Source organism: Phyllobates terribilis, unplaced genomic scaffold (assembly GCF_046119375.1).
Source record: "Phyllobates terribilis strain yellow unplaced genomic scaffold, ASM4611937v1 Scaffold_2__4_contigs__length_985480577, whole genome shotgun sequence".
NCBI lineage: Eukaryota > Metazoa > Chordata > Amphibia > Anura > Dendrobatidae > Phyllobates > Phyllobates terribilis.
Genome location: NW_027362762.1, coordinates 854,038,846 through 854,065,970, shown reverse-complemented (window position 1 = coordinate 854,065,970; position 27,125 = coordinate 854,038,846). Strand labels below are relative to the sequence as shown.

At 41.6% G+C, this 27,125-nt stretch overlaps 1 protein-coding gene across 1 annotated transcript in view; it reads right to left on the bottom strand.

Moving 5' to 3' along the window:
- The window catches only part of PIPOX (pipecolic acid and sarcosine oxidase), an 82,388-nt gene that overhangs the window by 16,351 nt on the left and 38,912 nt on the right, over positions 1 to 27,125 (bottom strand). The window contains exons 3-4 of the mRNA XM_073667916.1: positions 17,571 to 17,784; positions 14,581 to 14,763 (exon numbers count right to left, since the gene is read on the bottom strand). Of these exons, the coding sequence (XP_073524017.1) occupies positions 14,581 to 14,763; positions 17,571 to 17,784 (397 nt within the window). The remainder of the gene's footprint in view (positions 1 to 14,580; positions 14,764 to 17,570; positions 17,785 to 27,125) is intronic.

Here is a 27,125-nt window from a genome sequence, read left to right as displayed (position 1 = left end):
TCCTGATGGTCTCTGAGCGGGTGGCAGAGCGGGAGAAATTGCCTCCGGAGCAGTGGGCGGAGGTTTTGGCGCCATATTTGACAGGTGAGCCACAGAAGGCCTATTATGACTTGGCCTTGCAGGACGCAAAGGAGTGCGCCAAACTAAAAATTGAAATTTTGGCGCGCTTGGGAGTGACTCTGACTGTCAGGGCACAACGGGTCCACCACTGGGCCTATTGCTGTGACAAACCTCCCCGGTTCCAAATGTTCGACCTCCTACACCTGGTCCAAAAATGGTTGCAACCTGAATCTTCCTCCCCAGCACAGATAGTGGAGAGGGTCGTCATGGACAGGTTCATACACTCCCTTCCGAGGTCGGTGCAATTCTGGGTTGCTCAATGGGATCCCTGTAATGCCGATGACCTGGTGGGGTTGGTGGAAAGGTACCAGGCGGTAGAGAGTGCCTTGGGGAAGCCAGGGGTCATAGCATCTCCCTACTGGAGTTCCCAAAAGGGGGTGAACACCCAAAAGAGGGGAACTAGAGACATGTCTGGGGGGTGTCCTAGAGCCCAGGAGGGGTCAGAGTTGCTGCCAAAGGTCCCGCCCAATAATGTATGCTGGAGATGTCATACCCCAGGTCACATAGCCGCCCGTTGCCCCATGACCAACGAGTCAATGGACTGCAGTGCAGGAAGGCGCTGCTCGTACTTTGCATATCATGCTTGCAGTGCTGTTCCTCAACCAGGCGAGGGACCGCAGGCATGCTCTGTATTGGTAAATGGAGTGCAAGTGTCTGCTCTATTAAACTTGGGGAGTTTGGTAACCCTAGTGCGGGCTGCAGTTCCTCATCAACTGGTTCCGGGGAAAAAGGTTGGTGTCCATTGTATCCATGGGGACGCTAAGGACTACCCTGTGGCCCGAGTGGTCATAGATGCAAACTGTGGTGCCGAGGCCCATGAGGTGGGCGTAGTCAAGGAGCAGTTGCACCCTGTGATAATAGGGCAGGACTTTGCATTGTTTTGGGACTTGTGGGAGAAACGGAGAAAGCCAGGTTGTCCTGACAACAACTGTTAGAACCTTGCTGTTAGGTTTTTTTTCCTTTGCTGGTCACATGACCTTGTTGGCCTATTTAGTCCTGCTCCGCCCTTCTGGCTTTGCTGGACTTCATTGTATATCTACTTTCTAGCTAGCCTGTGCTCTGTATCTAACTCTGTTAGTTTGCTTGGTCTACGGACCTCTATGTTCTATCTATTTTGTTTGTTCGTCTGTCTGCTACTATTTCTGTTAGGAGGTGTCCCATATTCCTCCCAGTCCTTAGTACTTGTAGGGATTCCCTCCCCACATCTATAGGTCTTCGTACAGACTAGATTAGGACTTTAGCAGGTCTGATCGCAGGATCAGGTTCCCTGTTACATCGTAGGGATTCAGCTGAGTCTCATAGTAGGGACAGATCTCCTCTCTTTCCTTAGCTTTGGTAGCAGAACATAACAGTAAGTCCAGCCAGCAAATTCTCTAAGGAAAGATTTTTCTGTTCCATCATGGTGTCGGTTCAGGATTTGGCTCATCGCCTGCAGGGACTCTCTCTGGAGGTGGCCGAGCTCCGTCAGCACGTGAGTAACTGTCCTGGAGCACATTTCTTGGAGCCTAAGGTATGTTTGCCAGATTTGTTTTTTGGTGAACACCGAGAATTTTTTTCATTTAAAAATGCTTGCTTATTGTATTTTCGTTTGAGACCTAAGTCCTCTGGGGATGAATCCCAGCGCGTAGGGTTCATAATGTCACTTTTGCGCAAAGAGCCTCAGGAGTGGGCCTTTTCTTTGCAACCTAGTGATTCATGCTTCAGATCAGTGGATAGTTTTTTTTTCTGCTTTGGGACTATTATATGATGATCCTGACCGTGTCGCATCAGCTGAGACTGAGTTGAGACGTCTAAAACAAGGATCGGGTAATGTGGAAAAATATTGTACACATTTTCGTCGTTGGTCCACTCAAACAGGGTGGAACGATTCTGCTCTGAAAAGTCTATTTCTTGCTGGGCTCAGTGAAAGGGTTAAAGACCTGCTAATTGCTTATCCTACACCTGAAGATTTGCAACAGGCTATGCAATTAGCTATACGGGTGGATAGAAGACTGCGTGCTAGGGTTAATGAGAGCAAATCCTCTGCTATGTCAGTTTCTGGTTATGATAATGTGTGTACTAACAGTGGTGAACCGATGGAGATTGGATCGGTGGCACCTCGCTCTCAAGAAAAAGACCGTCGTTTTTCGCAAGGCTTGTGTTTCTACTGCGGAAAATCTGGTCATTTGATTAAAGGCTGTGAGCTTCGTATGAAGAAAGAAAAAAAAATGGTCAGTCACGCCCGTATTGCCTGTTTAAATTCCAAGGGTATATTTTTAGCTGCTTCCACGATTGCTCAGGAAAAATTAATGGAATTTCGGGTGTTTGTTGATTGCGGGTCTACACTGAATGTAATTGATGGGGGATTCGTGGAAAAACTCAATTTAAAACCTGAACCTTTGTCATCCCCCATTGCTGTGGTTTCTGTGGATGGCTCCCCTTTGAAGAATATTACTCTCAAGGTCAGTGAATTTCCTCTCACTATTAATGGTGTTCACCATGAGAAATTGGATTTGGTAGTGTTGAATAACTTGCCTTCTCCAGTAATATTGGGTTTGCCCTGGTTAAAATTTCACAATCCTGTACTGGATTGGTCTACCAGTGAAATTAAATCCTGGAGCCATAAATGTTATGACAAGTGTTGTAACGGGCGTATTGCAGCTTTGGATAGGGGAGAATTGCCTGTTCCTATTCAGGATTTTTGGAGAGTTTTTTCTGAGAAGGAATCGCAGGTTTTGCCTCCCCATAGAGACTATGATTGTTCTATTGAATTTGTCCCTGGAGCGACTCTTCCTAAGAGTCGCTTATTTAACCTTACTATTCCTGAGAGGAAGGCTTTGGAGGAATACATACAGACAAGCTTGGCCGCCGGTCACATTAGGCCCTCTAAGTCTCCTGTGGCGGTTGGATTTTTTTTTGTAAAAAAAAAGGACGGCGGTTTACGTCCTTGTCTGGATTTTCGTGAGATTAACAAAATTACGGTACGCAATCCTTACCCACTGCCATTGATTCCTGATCTGTTTAACCAGTTATTGGGGGCCAAGTGGTTCTCTAAAATTGACCTTAAGGGGGCATACAATCTGTTGCGCATGAAGGAGGGTGATGAATGGAAGACTGCTTTTAACACTCCTGTGGGTCATTTTGAGAATCTGGTTATGCCTTTTGGTCTCACTAATGCTCCTGCATTTTTTCAGAATCTGATTAATGACATCCTTAGACCTTTGATCGGTAAAAATGTGGTTGTGTATTTGGATGACATTTTGATTTATTCGCCAGATCTGGAGTCTCATTGGCGGAGCGTGCGTGAGGTATTACAGTTATTAATGGACAATTCGCTTTTTGCTAAGCTGGAGAAATGTGAGTTCGCTGTACAGAGAATTAGTTTTTTGGGCTACATTATCTCCAGCAAAGGTTTTGAGATGGATCCGGTTAAGGTTCAGGCTGTGCAGGAATGGCCTAGGCCTATTGGTTTGAAATCGATACAGAGGTTTTTGGGTTTCGCCAATTACTATAGAAAGTTCATAAAAAATTTTTCTAGTATTGTCAAACCTCTGACTGATCTCACCAGGAAAGGTGCTGATGCGGTTCAGTGGTCTTCTGAGGCCATTGAAGCTTTTGTGTATCTCAAGGAGAGGTTCACCTCTGCTCCCATCCTTATGCAGCCTGATGTTACTAGGCCGTTTTTGGTTGAGGTTGATGCTTCCTCTGTGGGGGTTGGCGCAGTATTGTCTCAGGATAACGGGGATGGATTACATCCCTGTGCCTTTTTTTCAAAAAAATTTTCGGAGACTGAATTGAATTACGATATTGGTAATCGGGAATTATTGGCTATTAAACTCGCATTTGAACACTGGCGCCACTTCTTGGAAGGTGCGGAATTTCCCGTTCAGGTTCTTACGGATCATAAAAATCTGATATATCTTGATGCTGCCAAGCGCCTGAATGCCCGTCAGGCTAGGTGGGCACTGTTTTTCTCGCGGTTTAATTTCTCCGTTACTTACATCCCTGGTACTAAGAATGTTAAGGCGGATGCCTTGTCTCGCAGTTTTTCTCCCAATGTCGGTGCTGAGAAAGAGGAAAACATTTTACAAGAAGGTGTTGTGATAGCTGCTTTAGACTCCGTTTTGGAAGATGAGATTCTTAAAGCTCAGGAGAATGCCCCATCTAACACTCCTCATGGGAGGTTGTTTGTGCCTGAGACCTTTAGGAGAGATTTGTTTGTTGAGTGTCACGAATCTCGGTTGGCAGGTCATCCCGGAATCTCTGAGACCAAGAGACTGGTGGGTCGCAGTTTTTGGTGGCCTGGATGGCAGAAGGAAGTCATTAAGTGGGTGCGCCAATGTACTATATGTGCTAGATCTAAGTCCTCACATACTCCTGCTGCGGGGTTGCTTTGTCCTTTGGAGGTCCCCAGTGCTCCTTGGACACATTTGGCTATGGACTTTATAACTGACCTTTCCCCCTCTGAGGGTTTTACTGTCATCTGGGTGGTCGTGGACCGCTTTAGCAAGATGTGTCACTTGGTTCCCTTCGTCAAACTGCCCTGCGCTAAAACTCTCGCTAAGGCCTTTGTCAAGGAAATTGTCAGACTTCATGGCGTTCCTACTGACATTGTTTCTGATAGGGGTCCTCAGTTCGTGGCTCGTTTTTGGCGTGCCTTTTGTGACAGGTTGGGAATTCATTTGTCGTTTTCGTCCGGATATCATCCTGAATCTAATGGCCAGACAGAAAGGAAAAACCAGGATGTTGAGCAGTTCTTGCGTTGTTTTGTGGCAGACAATCAAGAGGGGTGGTCTGAGTTTCTGCCACTTGCCGAATTTGCTCTGAACAATCATACATCTTCTTCTGCTGGTTGTTCGCCTTTTTTTTGTTGTTCTGGGAGACATCCGTCGTTTGGGTCGTTCTCCAAGTTGGGATCTGCCGTGCCTGAGGAGGAGAATTTTTCCGGTGATTTGGAAAGAGTTTGGACGGATGTGCGTGGTAATCTTCAGGAGGCCAACAGAAAATCTAAAGACTACTTTGATAGGAAACGACAGGAGGTTTTGTTCGCTGTTGGTGACATGGTTTGGTTGTCCTCTAGGAATCTGCGGTTGAGGATTCCTTCTAAGAAATTGGGTCCCAAGTTTGTAGGGCCCTTTAAGGTGCTTCAGGTTGTCAACCAATCTGCTGTTAGGTTGGAGGTTCCTACCTCCTGGAGAATTAATCCGGTCTTTCATGTCTCTCTGTTAAAAAAAGCTGTTGTGTCGGATGGTGACGCCTCTGCCTCTGTTCCTCCGGTGGTGGAGGACGGGGAATATGAAATTTCTCGCATCCTTGACTCTAGACGGTATAGAGGTAGTTTGCAGTATCTTGTGGCCTGGAAAGGTTTCGGACCCGAGGATAACTCTTGGGTGAGGTCAGATGATGTTTCCGCGTCCAGACTTATCAGAGCGTTTCACAGGAGATTTCCTGATAAGCCTGGTCCTAGGGGATCCGGAGGATCCTCTTAGAAGGGGGGGTACTGTTAGAACCTTGCTGTTAGGTTTTTTTTCCTTTGCTGGTCACATGACCTTGTTGGCCTATTTAATCCTGCTCCGCCCTTCTGGCTTTGCTGGACTTCATTGTATATCTACTTTCTAGCTAGCCTGTGCTCTGTATCTAACTCTGTTAGTTTGCTTGGTCTACGGACCTCTATGTTCTATCTATTTTGTTTGTTCGTCTGTCTGCTACTATTTCTGTTAGGAGATGTCCCATATTCCTCCCAGTCCTTAGTACTTGTAGGGATTCCCTCCCCACATCTATAGGTCTTCGTACAGACTAGATTAGGACTTTAGCAGGTCTGATCGCAGGATCAGGTTCCCTGTTACATCGTAGGGATTCAGCTGAGTCTCATAGTAGGGACAGATCTCCTCTCTTTCCTTAGCTTTGGTAGCAGAACATAACAACAACCAGGTTGCTCCGGATGAAACTTCGTCGCAGGCCGCCGCCGCTGGTTTTCCTTTTGTGTGCTTGTTGGGGATGAGGCAGCATCCCCGGAGGCCAACATCCCTGAGCTGGAGGTGTCCGGGGGAAACTTTGGAACCGCCCAGCTCAGAGACTTGACTCTAAAAGGGGCGTTTGATAATGTCACTGTCCTTAATGGTGTTGCTCAGGAGCCGGGAGCTGATATCCGCACTTCGCCGTAAATGGGGAGTTGTTATATCGGGTCACCAAGCTTAGAGGGGATATAATCGAGCAGTTACTGGTGCCAGGGCCGTACGGGCGCAGGGTGTTAGATATGGCCCATACACATGTGTTAGGTGGTCATCTTGGGGTCGAGAAAACCCAGGAAAGGATCCTCCGGAGGTTCTATTGGCCCGGTTGTCACCGAGAAGTTGTAAATTTTTGTAGGTCATGTCCCACCTGCCAGCTGACCTTCCTGGTAGCCCACTTCCGTAGCCCCTTAGTGCCGTTGCCAAACATTGAGGTGTCATTTGATCGCATAGCCATGGATCTAGTGGGACCCCTGGTCAAGACCGCCAGAGGATGTCCGCATATCCTGGTGGTATTGGACTATGCTACGCGGTATCCGGAGGCCGTGCCACTACGTAATGCCTCTGCCAAATATATAGCCCGGGAGTTGGTCCACATCTTCTCTAGAACGGGCTTGCCTAAGGAGATCCTCACAGACCAAGGGACCCCATTTATGTCACGGGTGATGAGGGAGTTGTGCAAAACCATGCAAATCACACAACTCAGGACCTCAGTCTACCATCCCTAGACAGATGGCTTAGTTGAGAGGTTCAATAAAACCCTGAAAGACATGTTAAAGAAGGTAGTAGAGAAAGACGGCCGGGACTGGGACTGTCTACTACCGTACCTTCTGTTCTTTATTAGAGAAGTCCCGCAGGCCTCTACTGGATTCTCCCCGTTTGAACTGTTGTATGGCCGACACCCCCGTGGACTCCTGGACGTGGCAAAGGAGACCTGGGAGGCGGAGTCTACACCCTACAAGAGTGTAATCGAACATGTGGTCCAGATGCAAGAGAGGATTTCAGAGGTGATGCCCTTTGTGAAAGAACACCTCCTCAAAGCACAAGAGGCTCAGTCGAGAGTGTACAATAGATCAGCGATGGTGAGACATTTCAACCCTGGGGATCGGGTACTAGTACTGGTACCTACAGTGGAGAGCAAGTTCCTGACCAAGTGGCAGGGCCCCTATGAAGTGGTTGAAAAGGTTGGTGACGTCAACTATAGGGGCCACCAACCAGGAAAAAGGAAGCCCTACCAGGTGTACCATGTCAACCTCATTAAGCCATGGCGAGACAGGGAGCCTGTGGAAGCTCTGTGTTTGATAACAAAGACTGAAACCGATGTGGAGGAAGTCAAGGTGGCAGAGTCGCTGTCACTTGCCCAGAAGCAACAATGCAGGGAGTTGCTACAGCAGAACAAGGACCTATTCTCGGATCTACCGGCCTGTACTTAGGTCATAGAGCATGAGGTACTTACGGAGCCGTATGTCCGAGTGAATATGAAGCCATATCGGATTCCTGAAGCCCGCCGAGAGGTGATCTCGAAGGAAGTGAAGCGCATGCTGAATCTGGGGGTCATCGAAGAGTCCAAGAGTGGCTGGTCCAGCCCCTTAGTCTTAGTGCCGAAACCAGATGGAGAGTGGTGCTTCTGCAATGACTATAGGAAACTGAATGAAGTCTCTAAGTTTGATTCGTACCCAATGCACAGTGTAGATGAACTAATTGAGAGGCTAGGGCTGGCCAGGTACATCACCACCCTTGACCTCACAAAAGAGTATTGGCAGATCCCTATGTCCCAAGAGGCCAAGGAGAAGACGGCCTTTTCAACACCGGATGGGTATTTCCAATACACCAGAATGCCGTTTGGGTTGCAAGGAGCACCAGCTACCTTCCAGAGAGCCGTGGACCGGATCATAGCTCCCCACAGGAAGTATACAGCGGCCTACCTGGATGATATTGTGATCTACAGCCAGGATTGGGGTAGCCATCTGAGCAAAGTCCAGGCGATATTCGATGCTCTTCGGAAGGTGAGGTTTTCCATCAACCCGAAGAAATGTGCCATGGGCATGGAGGAAGCCAAGTATTTGGGCTATGTCATAGGCAGAGGCGTGATCAAGCCCCAAATAAATAAAACTGACGCGATCCAGGGTTGGCCACACCCTCTCTCAAAAAAGCAGGTCAGAGTGTTCCTGGGCATCGTGGGCTACTACTGCCGCTTCATCCCCAACTTCGCCATGGTAGCCGCCCCTTTGACAGACCTCCTAAAAGAGACAAAGTCAGTTATGGCTAAGTGGACTCCAGAAGTGGAGACGGCTTTCCAGGAACTAAAGCAGGCTCTGTGTAAACAGCCAGTGCTGGTGACTCCGGATTTCTCAAAAGAGTTTGTGGTCCAGACGTACGCGTCAGATGTCGGACTGGGTGCTGTCCTATCACAAGAGGTGAACGGGGAGAAGCACCCCATAATGTATTTAAGCCAGAAGCTGATATCCTGTGAGAAAAAATACTCCATAGTGGAGAAGGAATGTTTGGCCATAAAGTGGGCCCTGGACACCCTAAGGTACTATCTCTTAGGCAGGAAGTTCAGACTGGTATCAGTATCAGACCATGCCCCACTAAGATGGATGAGCGAGAAGAAGGGGAACAATGGTTGAGTGACCAGGTGGTTGGTACCTAGCCCTTCAGGATTTTAGCTTCCATGTAGAGAATAGACCTGGGACAATGTTTGTGCCCAAAAGGACACTGACCGTGAGCGGGCGAATCCGCCATATTGTATGGACTGTTTATTTTCGGTTTTTGTTACACTATGCCGGACAAGACTTTCTTTTGTTTACTTCTGAAAGTATGGTTTATGCAGCATAATAAACCTGCCTTGGACATTTTAAAGAGACAGTGTCCTGTGCATACCTCAAAAGCGGCTGAGTGAGTACATAACCCCTACAACTTATATTCACCTTGGGTACCTGCGCCGTTCCAGTGGTGTTGGCTCTGGCTCTCCTAGGGATCGCATGACATTGTTATGTCACGCATCTCCTGCAGCAGCTCTTACTTCCTCTGGATGTATGTGATCTGTCCAAAGGTGGGTAGAGTGAAGCCAGCGATGATTAGTCGCAGCAATTGAGTGACATAACAATATAACGCGATTTCCGGGAGAACCAGTGCCGACACTACAGGAACGGTGCCGGCACCAAAGCTGACAAAGTTTACAGATACATAATAATTATAATAATTATAATGAATTTTACAAACGCATTAAAAATAACCCTACAGCAGAATTTATTATAACTTTATCCAAATTATTGGAAGGTGTGAATATGGAGGCATTATCAAAAAAACCCAGAAGAATATTTAATGCCACAATTTCCTATAATGCCAATCTTTCATAGTATTCGTAAAACTCATGAGGTCCTTTTTCCTCCACCCCTATTGTCCAATAATATCTGGAATTGGATCTTTTAATGAACGCTTAAGTGTTTGGGTTGATGATCACCTGTCACCTGTTTTTCTAAAAAGACACCACAGCTGTTTGAACAATATGGTCAGTATACGGTGGCGTGCAGAATACATTTTTCTCACGTGCGATATAGTGGATTTGTATTCCAGCATCCCACACATTTTAGCCATAAAAACATTGAAACGCCATTTAAATAAATGCAATAAATATGATGACAACTTAAAAAATAATTCATCATAATGGCCACCGAGCTTTCGCTAACACATAATTTTTTTCCGTTCAACAATGAATTTAATATGCAAATAAAGGGAGCGCCAATGGGCTCACATTTCTCACCATTCTATATGTGGCGTAGTGGGAAGAATGTTTTGTGTATTCAGAAAGTAACACTTTCATGTCTGATGTGTTTTTGTATGGTAGCTACCTGGATGGCATCCCGATCATATGGAGGGGCAACGTGGCAACCGTACTGAAATTCGTCAAGAATTAACTAAAGTTAAATTTCATTTTCTCTCATTCATATAAAAAATATGTTTTTTGGATATTTTGATGGAAGGTGATATAACCCTCAATACTATAAATGCCATTATATACCGCAAACCCATCAGCGGCAATACAACTCTGCTGGCTAACAGCTGCCATCCTGAACACACAATCAAGGAAATCCCATATAATGAATTTATATACTGTATGCCCTTCATACTTGTTCTAATCAAACATTTTCAGGGAGGAAAGTAATTTTATTACAAGTAGATCGAAGTCACGTGAATATAATAGTAATAATATCAAAAAATCTTTAAAAAAAAATGAAGAAAATAAATCGATCTGAACTTTTAAGTACAAAAAATAAAAAAAATAACAAAACCGCAAATAACAACCTAGTGACTTTCAGTACACCATATAGTCTTCAGTTAAATCAAATTAAATCCATTATAAAAAATATCTACTTATTTTACATCAGGAGGAAGTTTTTGAAAAAAATCCTTGATCACGGATAGTGGTTGATTGGTTCTTACTGGTTTTATATGTAGCCACAGTCTAGGGTGGATTATCTCTATGACTATGTGATATGCCGTAAACACGTCAGAGGGTTAACATGGAACTGCACATGTGATTTTTTAATAAAGATATCAATAAAGAAAATCCTATTTTTTTTTATCTCTCCTGGGAGTGTCAATTCCTTTCCATTGAACTCTCCTAAAATACAGTATAATAACCATGTAGAAATCTGAAAAAATATTCAGTGCATCTGGATTTGTAGAAGCTTAATGCAAATGATAGTATGTTTCAGTAATGAGTCTTATTTATGAAGACTTAATGCGGCTTAAAAAGTAATTATGTAATTATCATTATATTTATACTTTATTACTCCTATTGATCCACCACACAGTGATTTAGTAATCTACATTAATTATAGAGACATCTGAGAATGGGAAAGATCATAACCTACAACCCACACCCAAAAGTGGAATATTATACACAAGAAAATCTATGTACAAAAGTCGTATCTGTACAAAGTCATATGTTCCTATAGTGGTGCACCAGAAGGCTACATCACTGTCCACAAATAAGCATCATTTTATATCTCCTGGAAACTCTTAAATATACATAAGCATAAGAGTCCCTCATGACAGCGTTATTATTAAGAAATGATTGTTATGATTATTAGAACATGTTATATTATCATCCGGTCAGATTGTATATTGCCGTACCCGGACAGAGCCTATACTGCCTTAATCTGCCTGGTCCTGGTAGGTTTGTTCGTGATGGTCTTCAAGAAATTGTAGTGGATAACAGACTTGATCAAGAGATGTAGTCAATCAACTCTTAAGAGCCACAGAATTTTTCCTGACATAGTTTTCCTGACAGTATTTGAATACCTTGGAAAGGCATGGGGGCTTCATAAAATATAGCATATACAGTTGTAATCAAAAGTATTCAATCCCCATTGCAAATTTACAATTTACAAACAAGAACATCTGAAATAGTTTAAAACATCCTGAAGCTATGAGAATTACTCAACCCCTTCATAACAAAAGCCTGATACTTGATTGAAACCATCTTGCCCTCAAAAACTCTGCTGGTTTCCAATGACATAAGAAGCAAAGCTGCCCAGGAGCATCACTGGACCACTACCATGTCTCCATGAGAGTGTCCTTCTCAGTGTATTACTCCTCCAGACATTCCGCTGATCCATAGGCTCAAAACGTTTGTTTTGTTTCATCGCTCCACAGAATAAAATGCAAAAACTTCTGCATCTTATTTAAATAGTTTTGAGCATATTAAAGTTAACTTTTCTTGAGCCTTTGGGTCAATAGAGTTGTATGTCTTGGAGTTTGGGCATGGCTACCTTCAGCATTTAATATGTGCTCAACAATGCAAACCAAAACCTCAGTGCCTACTGCCACCAAATCTTGATGCAGGTTCTTAGCAGTCATTCAAGGGTTTTTGACCACCAGCTTACTCAGGCATCTGATGGCAGCCAGTGATGGCTTCCTCTTTCAGCCACCTCCAGGTAGTGTAGACAGTGCTCGTTTAACTTTGAACTTCTGAACTCTGCTTCCAACTGTATCTCTAGGAAAATTGAATGCTTTTGCTGTTTTTCTGTATCCTTCTCCTTATATGTGCAAGTCAATGATTCTCTTAACTTTTTGTAACACTTTCTTGACAACACTTTTTTGACAAGAATATTAGTAAACTGGATGTCATTGCTCATGGGGAATGGGCTAAGACTCTTCTGGAATACTGCCAGTAGCTTGTCTCTGGCTATGTATCAGGTTTGCTGCAGATCATAGCAGCCATCAGGACTCTACTAAGTACTAAAGATGATTGTCATGAAGGGGTTAAATAATTCTGAGACTGCAATAGTCAGTAAAAGTGACATTTTGTGATGGATTTGGAGAAACTATTTGTTCTATTAGTTGTGTTGAGCGACACTGTTCTTGTTTGATTAGTGTCTTGGGTGTGTCAGAGGTGACAGACAGTTGCAGGAGATCTCTACATTTGGCATTACAGACATCTTCTTAGAGGCTGGCTGAAGCTAAGCATTCTCCCCGTTTGTCTACCCTTGTTGTTTATAGAGTTTAGTGGAGATCGACTAGTGCTCATCTCCTCCCATCCCTAGCCTTAGTCATACACCAGGGAAAGACAGGACGAGGCATGCGTGCGGCAATTGCTGAAGAGGCAATATAGGGACGCTAGTTGAGACAGGGTCAAGCCAGACATCACTCGGACAACAAGCTATGACTTGCCTACTTTGGACACATCATATGAAGATCGCAATCACTTGAGAAGGACATCATGGTTGGAAAAACAGAAGGAACAAGGCGAAGAGGAGGACCAGCCATGTCTCGAGATAGAGGCAAAGGCCGTTAAATAAATAAATTATTCAATTTAATATGCTTTGGGGTCTGGAAAAACCCCAGAGCATAAAAAGGGTTATTAAATTTGGGGAAAGTAACTTCTCTGGGAATCAAATTCCCTGGAAAAATCAGTGCGAACAGGCAAATTTGAATTTTGCCTGATCCGCTCTTTTCTAGTCATCAGATTATGCTGCTCTTTGTAAGGAAAGCGTAGCCATAACAGTACAAATATCACTGTGCCTTTGGCTAATAACAACTAATCAAAGAACAGACGAATAATGTAGTTTATGAGTCCATTGTATTATTGAGGAGAAAGTTCCCCCCAATTCTACTTACTTTGCCTGTCCCCCATTGTGGTGATTGACTGCTGGTTGCTGTATAACTAACAGTGAGATATGGGGGATTGCTTTTCTCATTAATACATTGGATTTGTGAATTCTATGCCTGGTATATTCCCTGATCACTCCTATTAGCCAAAAAGCATAATGACCCGATTCATCAAAGCAATTTCACCATAATTCTGGAATAACTTTGTTCTAAAAGATGCAATTTTTTTTCGCAACTCAGAGTTGTACAATAATTTTGCAACTTTTGGCACAAACTTTCCTTCCAAAAGTTTCTTGCACCTCTGCCAAATTATACAGAGATGGGGCGGGATGGGGGAATGGTGCCATAGCTTCTCTAATTCATGACTAGCTGTGGCATTCCTTACTTCAGAAATCTTACCAGTCAGGGACTAAATTAAGATTTCTGGCATGGTGCACAGAGGTGCATGGCACTGATTAGACGATCCGATTCATTAAGAGGTGTAAGAGTGTCTGACTTCAAACACGACCCCTCATCAAAACTGGCAAGAAAATTGCCAATCTTGATTAATAATTTTGTGCAATATTAGCTAACTGATATATGGAGCAGCATGGTATAATGATAGATTTTAATGGTAATTTACACAATTTGATACCCAAATGTATGCCAAATGAAAATAATTTTGTTTGTATACATTCATGTTATATAATGGATGTATAGCATATGTCTCAATGTTTTTCTTTTTAGATGTTTGCTGCCCACTCTATGTGATGTGAGTAGTGCCCATGAAATGCCGACATTATCTGTGCCACCTATATTCCTAATCAAAGTATTCTGACTCACTCTTGCAAAGTCGTAGGAAATGGGTATTGTCAGACCAATCTATAATAATCAACCTCTTTAGAAGAGGTTCATAAATTAGAAACACTTCTACAGTGTCTTGCTTTTTTAATGGCAACCAGCAGCGGTTAAGATAAACGACTCTGTTATTTCTCTATCTGGAGTGTTCATATAAAGGGAAAAGTAATCCCTAAAGGTGGCTGGAAATTGACAGGCATACAACACTAAGGTTTTGTGTTGTTACTTATGAAGAATCTCAAGGCTACAGGAAAAGAAACTGGCTGCAATATAAGCTGTTTGTTGGTAGAGGAGCTTCTAACACATTGCAGTGATATATATTGCCCAAGGGAGGATGACAGTCCCAGAAACCTTTTAAATGCAGTTCTGTTTCAAGGAATCATAGTGTAAATCAAATGAAAAGGTAATAAGTAATCTCTCTACTTGCCTGCTTGAAAAAAAAAAAAGGTTTTATGATCAATGGCAATTTTTTTTGCAATATAAGATTAAAAAAATAAATAAATAAAAATCTCACCTTTAAGGGCAGTTCAAGGCCCAATGGGCTAAGCACCTTCTGCGCCCAGGGGCCGGCAGTGATGACTAATTTTTTGGCTTCAAAGATACTGGAAGTGGTTGTTACAGTGACCACCTGTCCTGGCTGTACGTGCTTTACCTTTTCCCCATCACGGATCACTCCACCCATTTTTCTAAACTGTTCCTTTAAGATAATCATAAAGAGGTTTATATTAAAGATAAAACAACATTTGTACAACAGTTTTTAAAAATGTCTTTGTAACTGCAAACATTTCGGTAAATTATTAATATCTTCATCCCTTCCCTCTAAATCTCTGTTCCCTGGTGTTCATATTTTCAGAACAAAAGAAAGTATTGTAAGAATTTGGCAGGGGAGAGTTCAACTACAGCTGAAGAAGGTTTTTCATTTTCTTTACTTTTTTAGATTTTTTTTTTTTTATTATTTTTTTTTACATTTTGTAAACCTCCCATTCTTAAAGGAGCTGTGAATGGGCTTGTGTTGTGACGGCAGACCCAACTCGTGGAGAAGTATGGAGCTGTTTTTGGAAAAAAAAGGTACCGTATATTCTAATATTCAGTAAGATTACCCCTTCTAAACAGTTCATGAACTGGCATTTTTCCACCCTTTCTGACCAGACATATTTTCAGATATTATCATACATGCACTTTTAATGGCTCTAAACATGTTTTCGTTCTGATATCCAAATAATTGTTGCTTATTTTTTTCACGACACGTGAGGCTTATTTTTTTGTATATTTTTATAACCGATCTTAATAAAATTAGGAAATACATTCCTATTTTTCACCTTTTCACACATTTTATTTTTGCCATTTTTATTTATTTTTTTATATATATTTTTCACATTGTGCCTCCCCCCATAAGGTCTTAGAAGACTTTTGCGAAGGAGAGGTGGTGGAGCATTTTAGTATATCAATATATGTTTTATTTTTATGATTTCCCCCTATAGCTGGTGCTGGTATATTAGCCCCAACTGTAGAGAAATGTCAGCCTCCTGGCTGCATAGCAGAGCTGTCTGGGTTTCCTCAGACCAAGCAGCTTGTTCCCTCCCTACACCCAGAATTAGGCCACGGTCCCACTATCAGTATTTGGTCAGTATTTTTTCTCAGGAGTGGGAGCCAAAACCAGGAGTGGGTGATAAATGCAGAATTGGTGACTTGTTTCTATTATACCTTTGCTTTGATTGTTCTTCACCTGGTTTTGGCTCCCACTCCTGAGAAAAAATACTGACTGAATACTGACCGAATACTGATAGTGGGGCCGTGGCCTTTGCATTATCATTGGGTCAGGAGGAGAAAGCAAGCGCTAATTCAGCACTGTGTATACAGCGATCGAGAAGGTAAACATGGTAAAAAAACATGTTTATCTTCCCCATTGGGTAGTCTGACCAGGTCTGACAGCCAGCCTCTCTTCTCCACAGCTATAGATCTACTGCTAGATGCTTACTCTGCACTGATGGCTCAGAACGTCAGTGCAGAGATAATTGTGGACTGCCCAGATGTCTTTGGTCAGTCCTGAAGCAAATGGATTATTTTGGCTCTAGAATGGTGGTTTCTCTAAAGAGGAACTGTGACCAATTTTTCTTACTTTGTTACAGGACTAAAGTGACCATTTTTTCTTACTTTATTCCCACTTCCCAATAGTTTTTATTTGATTCCCACTGCTCACCTTTTTTATTTGATCTGCCATACAGTTCCAGGAAGAGGAACTAGAACTCCAGTGCCACCTACAGGAAGTAGCAATCCCAAAAGTCAATAGTGACCCTTTAACGAGCCTTATCACATGACTTAGCATATAAGCCAGAACCAGAAACTCAATTTGCAGACAATTTGCTGTTTCGGGGTACTGCCCCTCATCAGTGCCAAGTGTGAGCTCCGGTTTGGCTGTGTGAGAGGCGTCAGATCGGTATCTAAGGGGTAACATTTTTCCTGTTTCCTGTTTCTGGTTCTGGCTTATATCTTAAGTCATGTGATAAGGCTCGTTAAAGGGTCACTATTGACTTTTAGGATTGCTGCTTCCTGTAGGTGGCACTAGAGTTCTAGTCCTTTTCCTCTCTGAAGAGACAATTTGCATATTTCCCAGAGGAGCATTGTGGCTTTCCTCTACTCCAGTGCTACCACTCCGGTTGTCTCCTCTACCAGCACTACTGACATCCTACCCATCAGGTTGCAGCCTCACACTATTACTTACAGTACAGACCACAGGAGCATTTTTAAAACACTCTACTCTTTGTCATCCTTTAAAAAAATCCAGAAAACTCCTATAACAAACTCAAAATACTAATTTTCAAATTTTTCACTTTTTTTTTGCACATTTTGTTCGGGAAGTGAGTCCTGACCTGTAATAACGTTTGTAGTGTTAATTCCAAATCTACATGCCACCAAGCGTTCCTGCAATTTAATCATATACAACGAGGAGATAAGAGAAATTGTAATTAAACACTGTGACAAACCCAACTTGTACACATCAGTCAAATTATTGTGAACAACCCTTTTAATTTGTCGGAATGTTTAATTAGATATAGATCAAATATAATGTAAAGAAACATGTTTAAATTGATCCCTTTTTTTTGTTTGTTTCTTTTTTTTCTTCGTAAGATGAACTCCGTGCAAGTGAAACACAGTACGCAGCAGTCTGCACTAGTCCCCAAAGAGTTATTTTGCTCTTTCCACCGTAAAACAAAGAACTATTTATGAACAAAGCAATTTCACACTTTGGATACATGCTCTCTGTAGAATGAAGACATGTCTCTACTGAAAATGAGATTTTTTAATTCTTTTTGCATAAATATATTTTAATCAGTAGCTAATCTAATTATAGAGAACGTTCCAATGTGTATCTAGCAGGGGACACAAAATGTTTTGTTTATCACTTTGTGTCGGGGTGTATAATTATGTGTACATGTCTTTGTGCTCCATGTAGTGATTACATACATCTCTAATATATACCAATATGGGAAATTCTCATGGTACCTGCACAGCCCGTAAAGCCTTGTCGGCACTCAGAACTCCACCATCATGGTCACAACAGACAACTTCTCCCGGCTTTAGAACAAATCCTGGATATTTTTGCTTGCATTGCTCTTGAGTCAGAGTCTCCCACGATATCTGTCTTTCTTCCATATTCTTACATACAGACTCAAACTCCTCATTTCCATGTGGAGCAATGACCAGAATGCCTGTTTTCCTGTGGACATATCATAACATTGTATAAAAATGCACCAAAAAATAAAAAGACCCATCGAATAAACTCTAATACATCAATGGGCATCTTATTTCAAGTAGCAAAAAAGACATTAGACTGGAGAGATATATTTACGGAAATGTCTCATGTTTCATAAAACATAAATTGCACATTTTACTAAGATCATTTATCAGTAGTTGAAAAGATTTTGCGAGATATGAAAAAAAGGATATACTTTTTTTTATTAACTGCATATTTTTGTCCATCTGCTTTGTCTGGCATTTCAACTCAACTCTTTTAACTTTAAAATGGATCTAAATATGGTTCCAATAATCTTTTATTAACCCATCCTGTTCTTCTTTGCCTATGTTTCTGTCTGTAAAAAAAACAACAGTGAATCTGTCTTATTACAGACCTATAGGGCACTCCTTTTTTACAGATCCATGCAAAGTTGGGCAATGTAGCGGCAAAATCATTTAAAGGCATCTTTAGGGTAATCTGTCAGCAGGTTTTTACTATGTAATCTGCGGCCAGCATGAGATAGAGACTGGGACACTGATTTCAGTGATTTGACTCTTATTAGGCTGTGTGCTGTTTCAATACAATGAATGTTTTATCTGAAGGAGATTATCACTGCCTGGACTAGCACCCACATGCATACTGGTCTAGCCACGCCCCCAGCACTGATTAGCAGCTTACTGTCAATATACAATGTACACAGAAAGCTGTTAATCAGGGGTCTGGGTAGGTTCAGTTTTCTGATCTCTCCTACATCTAAAAACTCTGATTGTATCACAAGTACTGCACCCAGTAAACCAAGTGTTATATCGCTGGAATCAGTCTCTTTCTCTACATTACACTGCTCTCAGATGAGCTAGCAAAAACCTGGTGACAAACAAGACTTAAAGTAGTGTTGGGAACCCAAATAACAGAATGGGGGTCCCAGATCGACTGTTTTTATCAATCTCATAGACTGTGAAGGGAGAGGCATGTTTGACCACATTTCTATTCAAACTCCTCATTACAATTAATTGGTGAAGAAGCATAGAAGACCTAGGAAATGGGTGATGATCCTGTGGAAAGGTGACAGATGTATGATACTTTGGAGAAAACCCCTTTATTCATTTTGGTCACTAATATCACTCTTATTCGGGCACAGAATGTCAATTCTGATATCTGTGCTCAGACCTTGTGATTTCTATGTACACACCTACTTTGGGTCTTCATAAAATAGAGAGGGTGCAAAAACACAAAATAACATCTGCTGGTGCATTACCCGCTGTTTCTTCCTTTAGTTACCCTGACCTGGGCCCCCTATTCCCATGAGTCCTATGGTAACTGCATGGGCTACCTCTATGGCCCATACACTATTGCCTTTGGGTACCTATCCTTGGAAGCTGCAAAAATTGGAGCAAGTCACCTAAAACAATTTCAGGATATTTTTATTCCGATCCTAACCGGTTTATTATAAGATAAGGTTGATTGTGTTATACCTAGCCATTTTTTATAAGCAAATGCTTTGCCTTGAAAGTGACTCGGCAAGCAGGTTTTTGCTGTATGGTCTGAGCGCAGCATAATGTAGGGGAGAAAGCCTGATTCAAGGGATGTATCACTTACTGGAAGGCTTAGTATAGTTTTGATAAAATACCTGTTTTGCCAGATGTAGCAGAGCTAAGACTTCTGCAGCATAATGTGGAGCACAAGAGCCTGATTACAGGGATGTGTCACTTATTAGGCTGTGTTCCAACACAATCAGTATTTTATCAGCAGGAGATGAACACTACAGGACTACATCTGGTGTGCCAAGCAGGCCAGCTAATTTGTGAAATTCTGCCCCCACCCCTGACTGACAGCTTCCTGAGTACACTGTAAATTGTCAGCTAGCTGCCAATCAGTGGTGGGGGTAAGCAGATTAGCTGGACTGCCTGGCACGTGAGCCCTGTAGTGTTAATCTCCTGCTGATAGAATACTGATTGTATTGAAACACAGCCCTGTAATCGGGCTCTAGTGCCCTATATTATGTTGCTGTTAAGTTAAATAGCAGAATCCTACTGACTGTTTCCCTTTAATATATTTATAGGATCAGCTATTTTGAAATCAACTCCGGTACATGCTCTACCGGAGATAATTGCTAATAATCTGGCAAGGCTCCAGTTTGGGAACAACAAATTTTTGGACGGATCTTGGATTTGTTTTAATTTGATGAAGAATTATAATGAACCCTGTTTGACGTAAAGCGTTAACATTGTGTCTTTCCTGGGAAATTGCACAGTGCAGTCTCTAGAGACATTTATGTTACATTCTGTGATAACCCTGAAGTGGCTTAAAATAGATGTATTGTTAGATGAAACACTGTGGAAGAAGCACAGCAACAGCCCTGTTTAGAAGGAGTGTGGGGGGCTACATTAGTGCATATGGAGACCTGTGAGTGGCAGCTCCGAAATGAAATATGTAAGGTGGGGTATGGGGGATTTTTTTTTTAAACAATTTTATCATAGAGGTGAAATTGCCCTTGACGGGAAGTCTCAGCTAGAAATAGCAATGTGCACACAAGAGACAAAGAACGTGCACAGTACATAGTGATTTTCATGTTAACGCTGGAATACAGCTGAAGAGACCAGAAATAGCTATTGTGTTCTGTATAGAGAGACTGCAGATTGAGGACAATGAAAATAAAAATTATTAATAAAAACAGCAATGCTTGCACGGGCTAGTACTAACTAATGAGTAGAACACAATTTCATTGTCAAGGTCACATGAATGTCATGTTGCTGTTGAAACTTTTACTCACGAGTAATTGGTCTGTAAAATTTGTAGTTGGAAAGAAATTTTAATTTCTAATCGGACATGAATTAAAAGTGTTTTTTTTATTTCATTTCGGGAGGAATTTATATAATCAAAACAGAAGCTAAATGAATAGTCTTGTCCTGTTCTGCATTCCCCATGGACCCTCTCCGGTGCTGCAGAAGATGTGTGCTCCATTCAAATGAATGGGCTTAAAACCTTTCCTGCACAGTTAGGATACCTTATACAAAAAAAAGTGTTAGCGTTCGCTTGGCTCATGTGGAAGGAAGGAAATATTTATAATCAGTGCTTATTGGAAAGAATATATACACACAATTAATAGCAAAGGGCTTCATAAACTAAGACAACGGAGGACAAGGACAAAGAAATTAGTGAAACAAATGCACTACTTTAATACAGCTAAATTATTTATTTTTGTGCCTGTGTTTTGCATACAAAATGAAAGGTTGATAAGTCTCCATGTACTTTATATAATAATAGTTTAACTTTAGCACTAAATTGCCATTCTATCAGCCTTGATGTAATCATACTTTCCGCCTAGAAGCAACAGGATAATTTAAGACGTAGGCGAAGGAAACGCAAATCAATTTATTCAACTTATTCTGGCCTCTCTGGATCTCTCTGTGCCTCAATAAGAAAATCATTAGGATAAGCCTAAATGTAACAAAAACACATTTCCTCGATCTCCTGGTTATCCAATATTCTCGGCAGGCCGGGACACTGGAAGATTGATGTAAATGAACCTTACAGACTTTTAACTAGAGCATTTACACTGGAAATCATACATTAATATCCATGGAAAACATAAGTGTTGCATTCTTGCTTAAAGTGATTGTCTAGGACTAAAACAAATATTTACTGAAGTCGAAACACCATGTATTCCGTCTTTGTAACACATTTTATTTAGATATATTGAACACTAACGTCAGCTCTCAGGAATAATGATGCATACCAGCACTTTTTGTTTTTCACATGGTTATCATCCATAATGAAGAATGTGTACATAGTGTTCTATGGATGTTCATAAATTTGTAGATGTACTCTATGTAAAAGAACGCAGTAGAACTTGTAGTAATGTGCCCAATAATTGTCTAGAGAGACCAAATAACTATATAGGATGCATTATAAAGTATGGATATGTTCTGTGCACTTTGCATACTTCAATACATGTTGCTGGTCCCAAAAATGCATCAGCTTAACTTATTATGCATTATAGTTACCTGCATTTAAGATCTCATTTTGCAAAGATGTTGCTTAGGGTGTTATGTGTGGAATTTCATTCAGAGGATGTTCATTCAGTTGTTTAATGTTGTTGAAAAAAAGCTGATCACAGACATGGCACAAAACTAAAGTCATTTCAAATGGCAACTTTAGGGCTTTAAGAAACACTAAAAGAAACCAAGATTAAAAATGTGGTACTTAGTAAGGCTAATTTTTTTCAGACCAAGCAGAGGGAATAAATTATGGAATCAGTCAATTTTGAGGAAAAAAATATGGAATCACCCTGTAAATTTTCATTTAAAAAACTAACACCTGCATAAAATTAGATCTGCTCGTTAGTCTGCATCTAAAAAGGAGTGATCACACCTTGGAGAGCTGTGGCACCAAGTGGACTGACATGAATCATGGCTCCAACATGAGAGATGTCAATTGAAACAAAGGAGACGATTATCAAACTCTTAAAAGAAGGTAAATCATTATGCAATGTTGCAAAAGATGTTGGTTGTTCACAGTCAGCTGTGTCTAAAATATGGACCAAATACAAACAACATGGGAAGGTTGTCAAAGGCAAACATACTGGTAGACCAAGGAAGACATCAAAGCGTCAAGACCGGAAACTTAAATCAATATGTCTCCAAAACAGGAAATGCACAACAAAACAAATGAGGAACGAATGGGAGGAAACTGGAGTCCATGTCTGTGACCAAACTGTAAGAAACCGCCTAAAGGAAATGAGATTTACGTACAGAAAAGCTAAACAAAAGCCATCATTAACACCTAAGCAGAAAAAAACAAGGTTACAATAGGCTAAGGAAAAGCAATCGTGGACTGTGGATGACTGAATGAAAGTCATATTCAGTGATGAATCGCGAATCTGCATTGGGCAAGGTGATGATGCTGGAACTTTTGTTTGGTGCCGTTCCAATGAGATTTATAAGATGACTGCATGAAGAGAACATGCAAATTTCCACAGTCATTGATGATATGGGGCTGCATGTCAGGTAAAGGCACTGGGGAGATGGCTGTCATTACATCTTCAATAAATGCCCAAGTTTACATTGATATTTTGGACAGTTTTCTTATCCCATCAAACATTCCTTGAAAGAAGACACATAAGGTCAATGTCATGGCCTGCAAATAGTCCGGATCTCAATCCAATTGAAAATCTTTGGTGGAAGTTGAAGAAAATGGTCCATGACAAGGCTCCAACCTGCAAAGCTGATCTGGCAACAGCAATCAGAGAAAGTTGGAACCAGATTGATGAAGAGTACAGTTTGCCACTCATTAAGTCCATGCCTCAGAGACTGCAAGCTGTTATTAAAGCCAGAGGTGGTGCAACAAAATACTAGTGATGTATTGGAGTGTTCTTTTGTGTGTTTGTTTTTCATGATTCCATAATTTTTTCCACAGAATTGAGTGATTCCATAATTTTTTCCCTCTGCTTGGTCTGAAAAAAATTACCCTTACTGAGTACCACATTTTTAATCCTGATTTCTTTTAGTGTTTCTTAAAGCCCTAAAGTTGCCATTTGAAATGACTTTAGTTTTGTGCCATGTCTGTGATCTGCTTTTTTAAACAACATTAAACAACTGAATGAACATCCTCCAAGCCCGGTGATTCCATAATTTTTGCCAGGGGTTGTATACGCAAACCAGCTCTCTAGAATGACCATCTCTCCATCAATGACAGTCTAGAAAATCGTTGGGACTCGTTTTTAAAGGGAATCTGTCAGCAGGTTTTTGCTACCTCCTCTGACAGCAGCGTAATGTAGAGATAGAGACCCTGATTCCAGTGATGTATCACTTAGTTTACTGGGTGCAGCAGTTGTGATACAATCAGAGTTTTAGATTTAGCATGTAGCAGAGCTGAGAAAGCTAACCCTGCTCACACCAATGCTTTCAGTGTACATTGTCTATTGACAGTGAGCTGCTTATCAGAGGAGGGGGTGGGGTGGTTCTAGCAGGTGTGTGATCTGCAGTCCAGGCAGTACTAATCTCCTGGTGATAAAGCCTTCATTGTAAGTAAACAGCACACAGCCTAGTAAATTACACATCTCTGAATTCTGTGTTTCAGCCTCTATCTCCTGCTGTCATCAGATTACATACAAAAAACCTGCTGACAGATTCCCTTTGAATCATGATCTTAGAAGTGATACTTGCTCATATTAGATGCTTTTGCACAACTATAAAGCTTTACTTTATTCCTTAGAAATATTACCATAATCTCATAGATGAGTTTATATTCTATTCCTATGGAATAATAATTTTATCCTGTGGATCCTGTGAATATCTCTTTAAATGATACTTTCCTGCTTTCTCTTTTTTACCCTAAGGGTATAAGAACGCAATATCTTTTCCAGGTTGGCGATCCCAATGAGTTTCTCAAGAAGACACTTCAGGAAACGTCTGAATTTTTTCCCCTGATGTGTTTTTTATGTGTTTCTTTTTGGTTGATTTCTGAGAGCTTTTTTAGCATTTATGGCCTTCAATGATTTTTTTTAGCCATCCCATTGCCTTATATTGTAAAGTATAGACTGACTCCAGAGCAGAAAACATCTGAAGAATGGACAACTCTTCTTTTCACCACTTGGGATCTTTGAAACTATGAAGTGGTTAAAAGACGCCCAAAAGACTCAATGTATGCACAGCAAGTGGCTTTTATATAGAAATATGGATTTTTTTTTTTTTTAAATGGTTTTATATGTTCTTTCTTTTGAGTGTTTTCTGGGCGCTTTTTCATGTGGGTTTTTTGAGTGGACCCACCCTTAAAAGACATACCTTTACAGGTGTACAAAAAAAGGTTCAGGTTCTGCATACCAAAACAGGTTCTGCAGTAACAACAAAGTTGGTATACAGCACACAAGCTTTTTTAGTGATTCACATGCATTTTGATGTTTTTCTTTCATGCTAAAATTTGGAATGGATTCAGAAAAGAACAGAGACATGAACCTTTCTTCCTCCTCTACTTTTGGCTAAAACAAAATAGCATGCAAGAACTGGATCAAAATGCAAAGTGTAGGCTGGGCCTAAGTATTAATGCGAAGTCTACCAAACATGCAATTAAATCCTTTACTGTAATGAGTCAAATAAAGTAAATGTGAATGTGTTATTAAGTTGAAACCAATCATTAAATCGAGAAATGAATAAGCTAAGGCTGAGTTCACATGTGTGTTGGAGGGTCGATGAGAAGCCCCAGTCCCAGATTTCATCATATTTTCAGGAAAAAATAGAGCAGCATACCAACAACTAACGCTGTGATGGAACTTGAGGGACCCCAATAAAATGTATATGTGGTCCATTGGCATTATCGGTGACCATCATTTGACAACATCATTTTTGTTTTTCTACTCTTATGATGGAACAGAGAACCGGAAATGTTAACTCAAAAGTGTCAAAATAATATCATATGTGATAAATACCAAGTGGCAGTGATACTGTTCAGGATAAGTGTAGAGTATGGTATTAATTGTTAATATAATTTTATTCTGGTTTAGCCTCCAATGACATAGTTTTGATATTGACCCTGGAACCAAGTATCAAGACTACAAGACTACTATGACCTCACTGGTATAACTTGTAAAAAATATTATCTGCAACGTCGAAACTAAGGGGGTCACATGAAGGGCATAACGATCATAGGGACTCACATTCAGCTGAACTGAATTGCAGCGCAGAGTCTGGAGGCTCCCTGCGCTTCAATACATGTCCGTCATGGGTAGCACATGAAAGTGACATCATGCACCACTCATGGCAAGCACGCTGATGTCAGCTGCATGCTGGCCCCTGAGCCAGCTATTGTACAGGATGCTGCACGTCATGAGAGGTGAAGGTGGGAAGAAGAATCATTTATTTTTTAAATGTGCTGGAGAAGACTGGTATAACGAGGGACATTATTAAAGAACGGGTCAAGAATAGGGGACATTATACTATGAAGGGGCCCATGATGAGGGAAAATATACTAGAAAGGGTCAAGGATGGGGGACATTATTACTGGAAGGGCCCCAGGATGAGGGACATTATTACAGGAAGGGGGACATTATTACTGAAAGGGGCCCAAGATGGAAGACATTCCTGAAAGGGGCTAGGATGGGAACATTTTTACAGGATGAGAACATTATTACAGTGTGAGAGGAAGATGTGTGGACATTGCTGCGGTATCAGACTCCAGCAACTGTTGCCTCTGAAAGGGATTCTATGGTATACTTGATGGTGTTTTAGTCAGTGAAAGCAGGAAGTAAGGAGAGGAGGGAGATCGTGGTGCTGCATCCAATGCTTTGTGTGTACAGCGTGTTGGGAGCAGAGCAGGACTTTAAGTAAAAGGTGAAACTATGCCTGTGACTCCTGCCAGAGAGGAAGAATCACTTTGGGGGGGCGACTGCATTTGGATACTGAGTTGGATTTCCCCCAAGATATCTGTGTGACATAAAGGGCCATCTGCTAGCCTGTCAGACTGAAACTGCGCTCCTGTGACAACTCCAGGATCCTCTCCTCGGTCTCCCAGCTTAGTGACCGGTCGGATGATCATACAGCTTTTTCAGAGATCAGTTAATGGCCGGTAAGTCCTGAGCTCAGGCCCCACCACAGGGATCCCGATGGGTGTGTGCATGCAAACTATAGAGAGAGTTTGGCACCAAACACAGTTTCTCAGCTAGAGACATTGTTTGCTAACAGGGGTGGGTGAACCTTAGCTAGCTTCTCTCCTAAGTGGGTGAGTGTGTGTATAGATAGAATAGCAGTATTGTAATCGTAGAGAATTGTTAAGTTTGTGAACTGTTGCACTGCACCACTGCAGGGGCCACCTCTTTCACCCATCTGATTACATCCTTGCTCTGGATAACACTCGGTTACCGCATTAGCCAGAACCACTGTTTAGGCAAATTATAGTTCATATTTTAATACATCCTGGTCCTGTCAGTTGTGCAGCGCAGGGATTCTAGCCGTCCTGAACTGGTTGTATGTGAAGTTTATCTGTGTTCCTTTCTTGCATTGCCGGGGCAACCCAGTTTTTGTTCTTAGTAAAAAGGTGTTCCCTAACAAATTGTCTGCTAGTATCCTTTGTCCTCGGCCCGCTGTATTCTGAGAGAGGCGTCCTCGGTACATGGTCTACAACGGAATGAGGTCAAAATGGGAACTTTATTACAGTAAGGGGCCAGAATGGGTATATTATTACAAGATCGGGCAAGCACGTGTGTTTGGACAATATAAAATGCTACAAGTGCCCATACAGTTATGTGCAAAATAATAGCAGTCTAACATCACTAATGTGTATAATTACTGTTTTTGGCAGAAAGATGATACAACATGGGAAAAAAGATAATG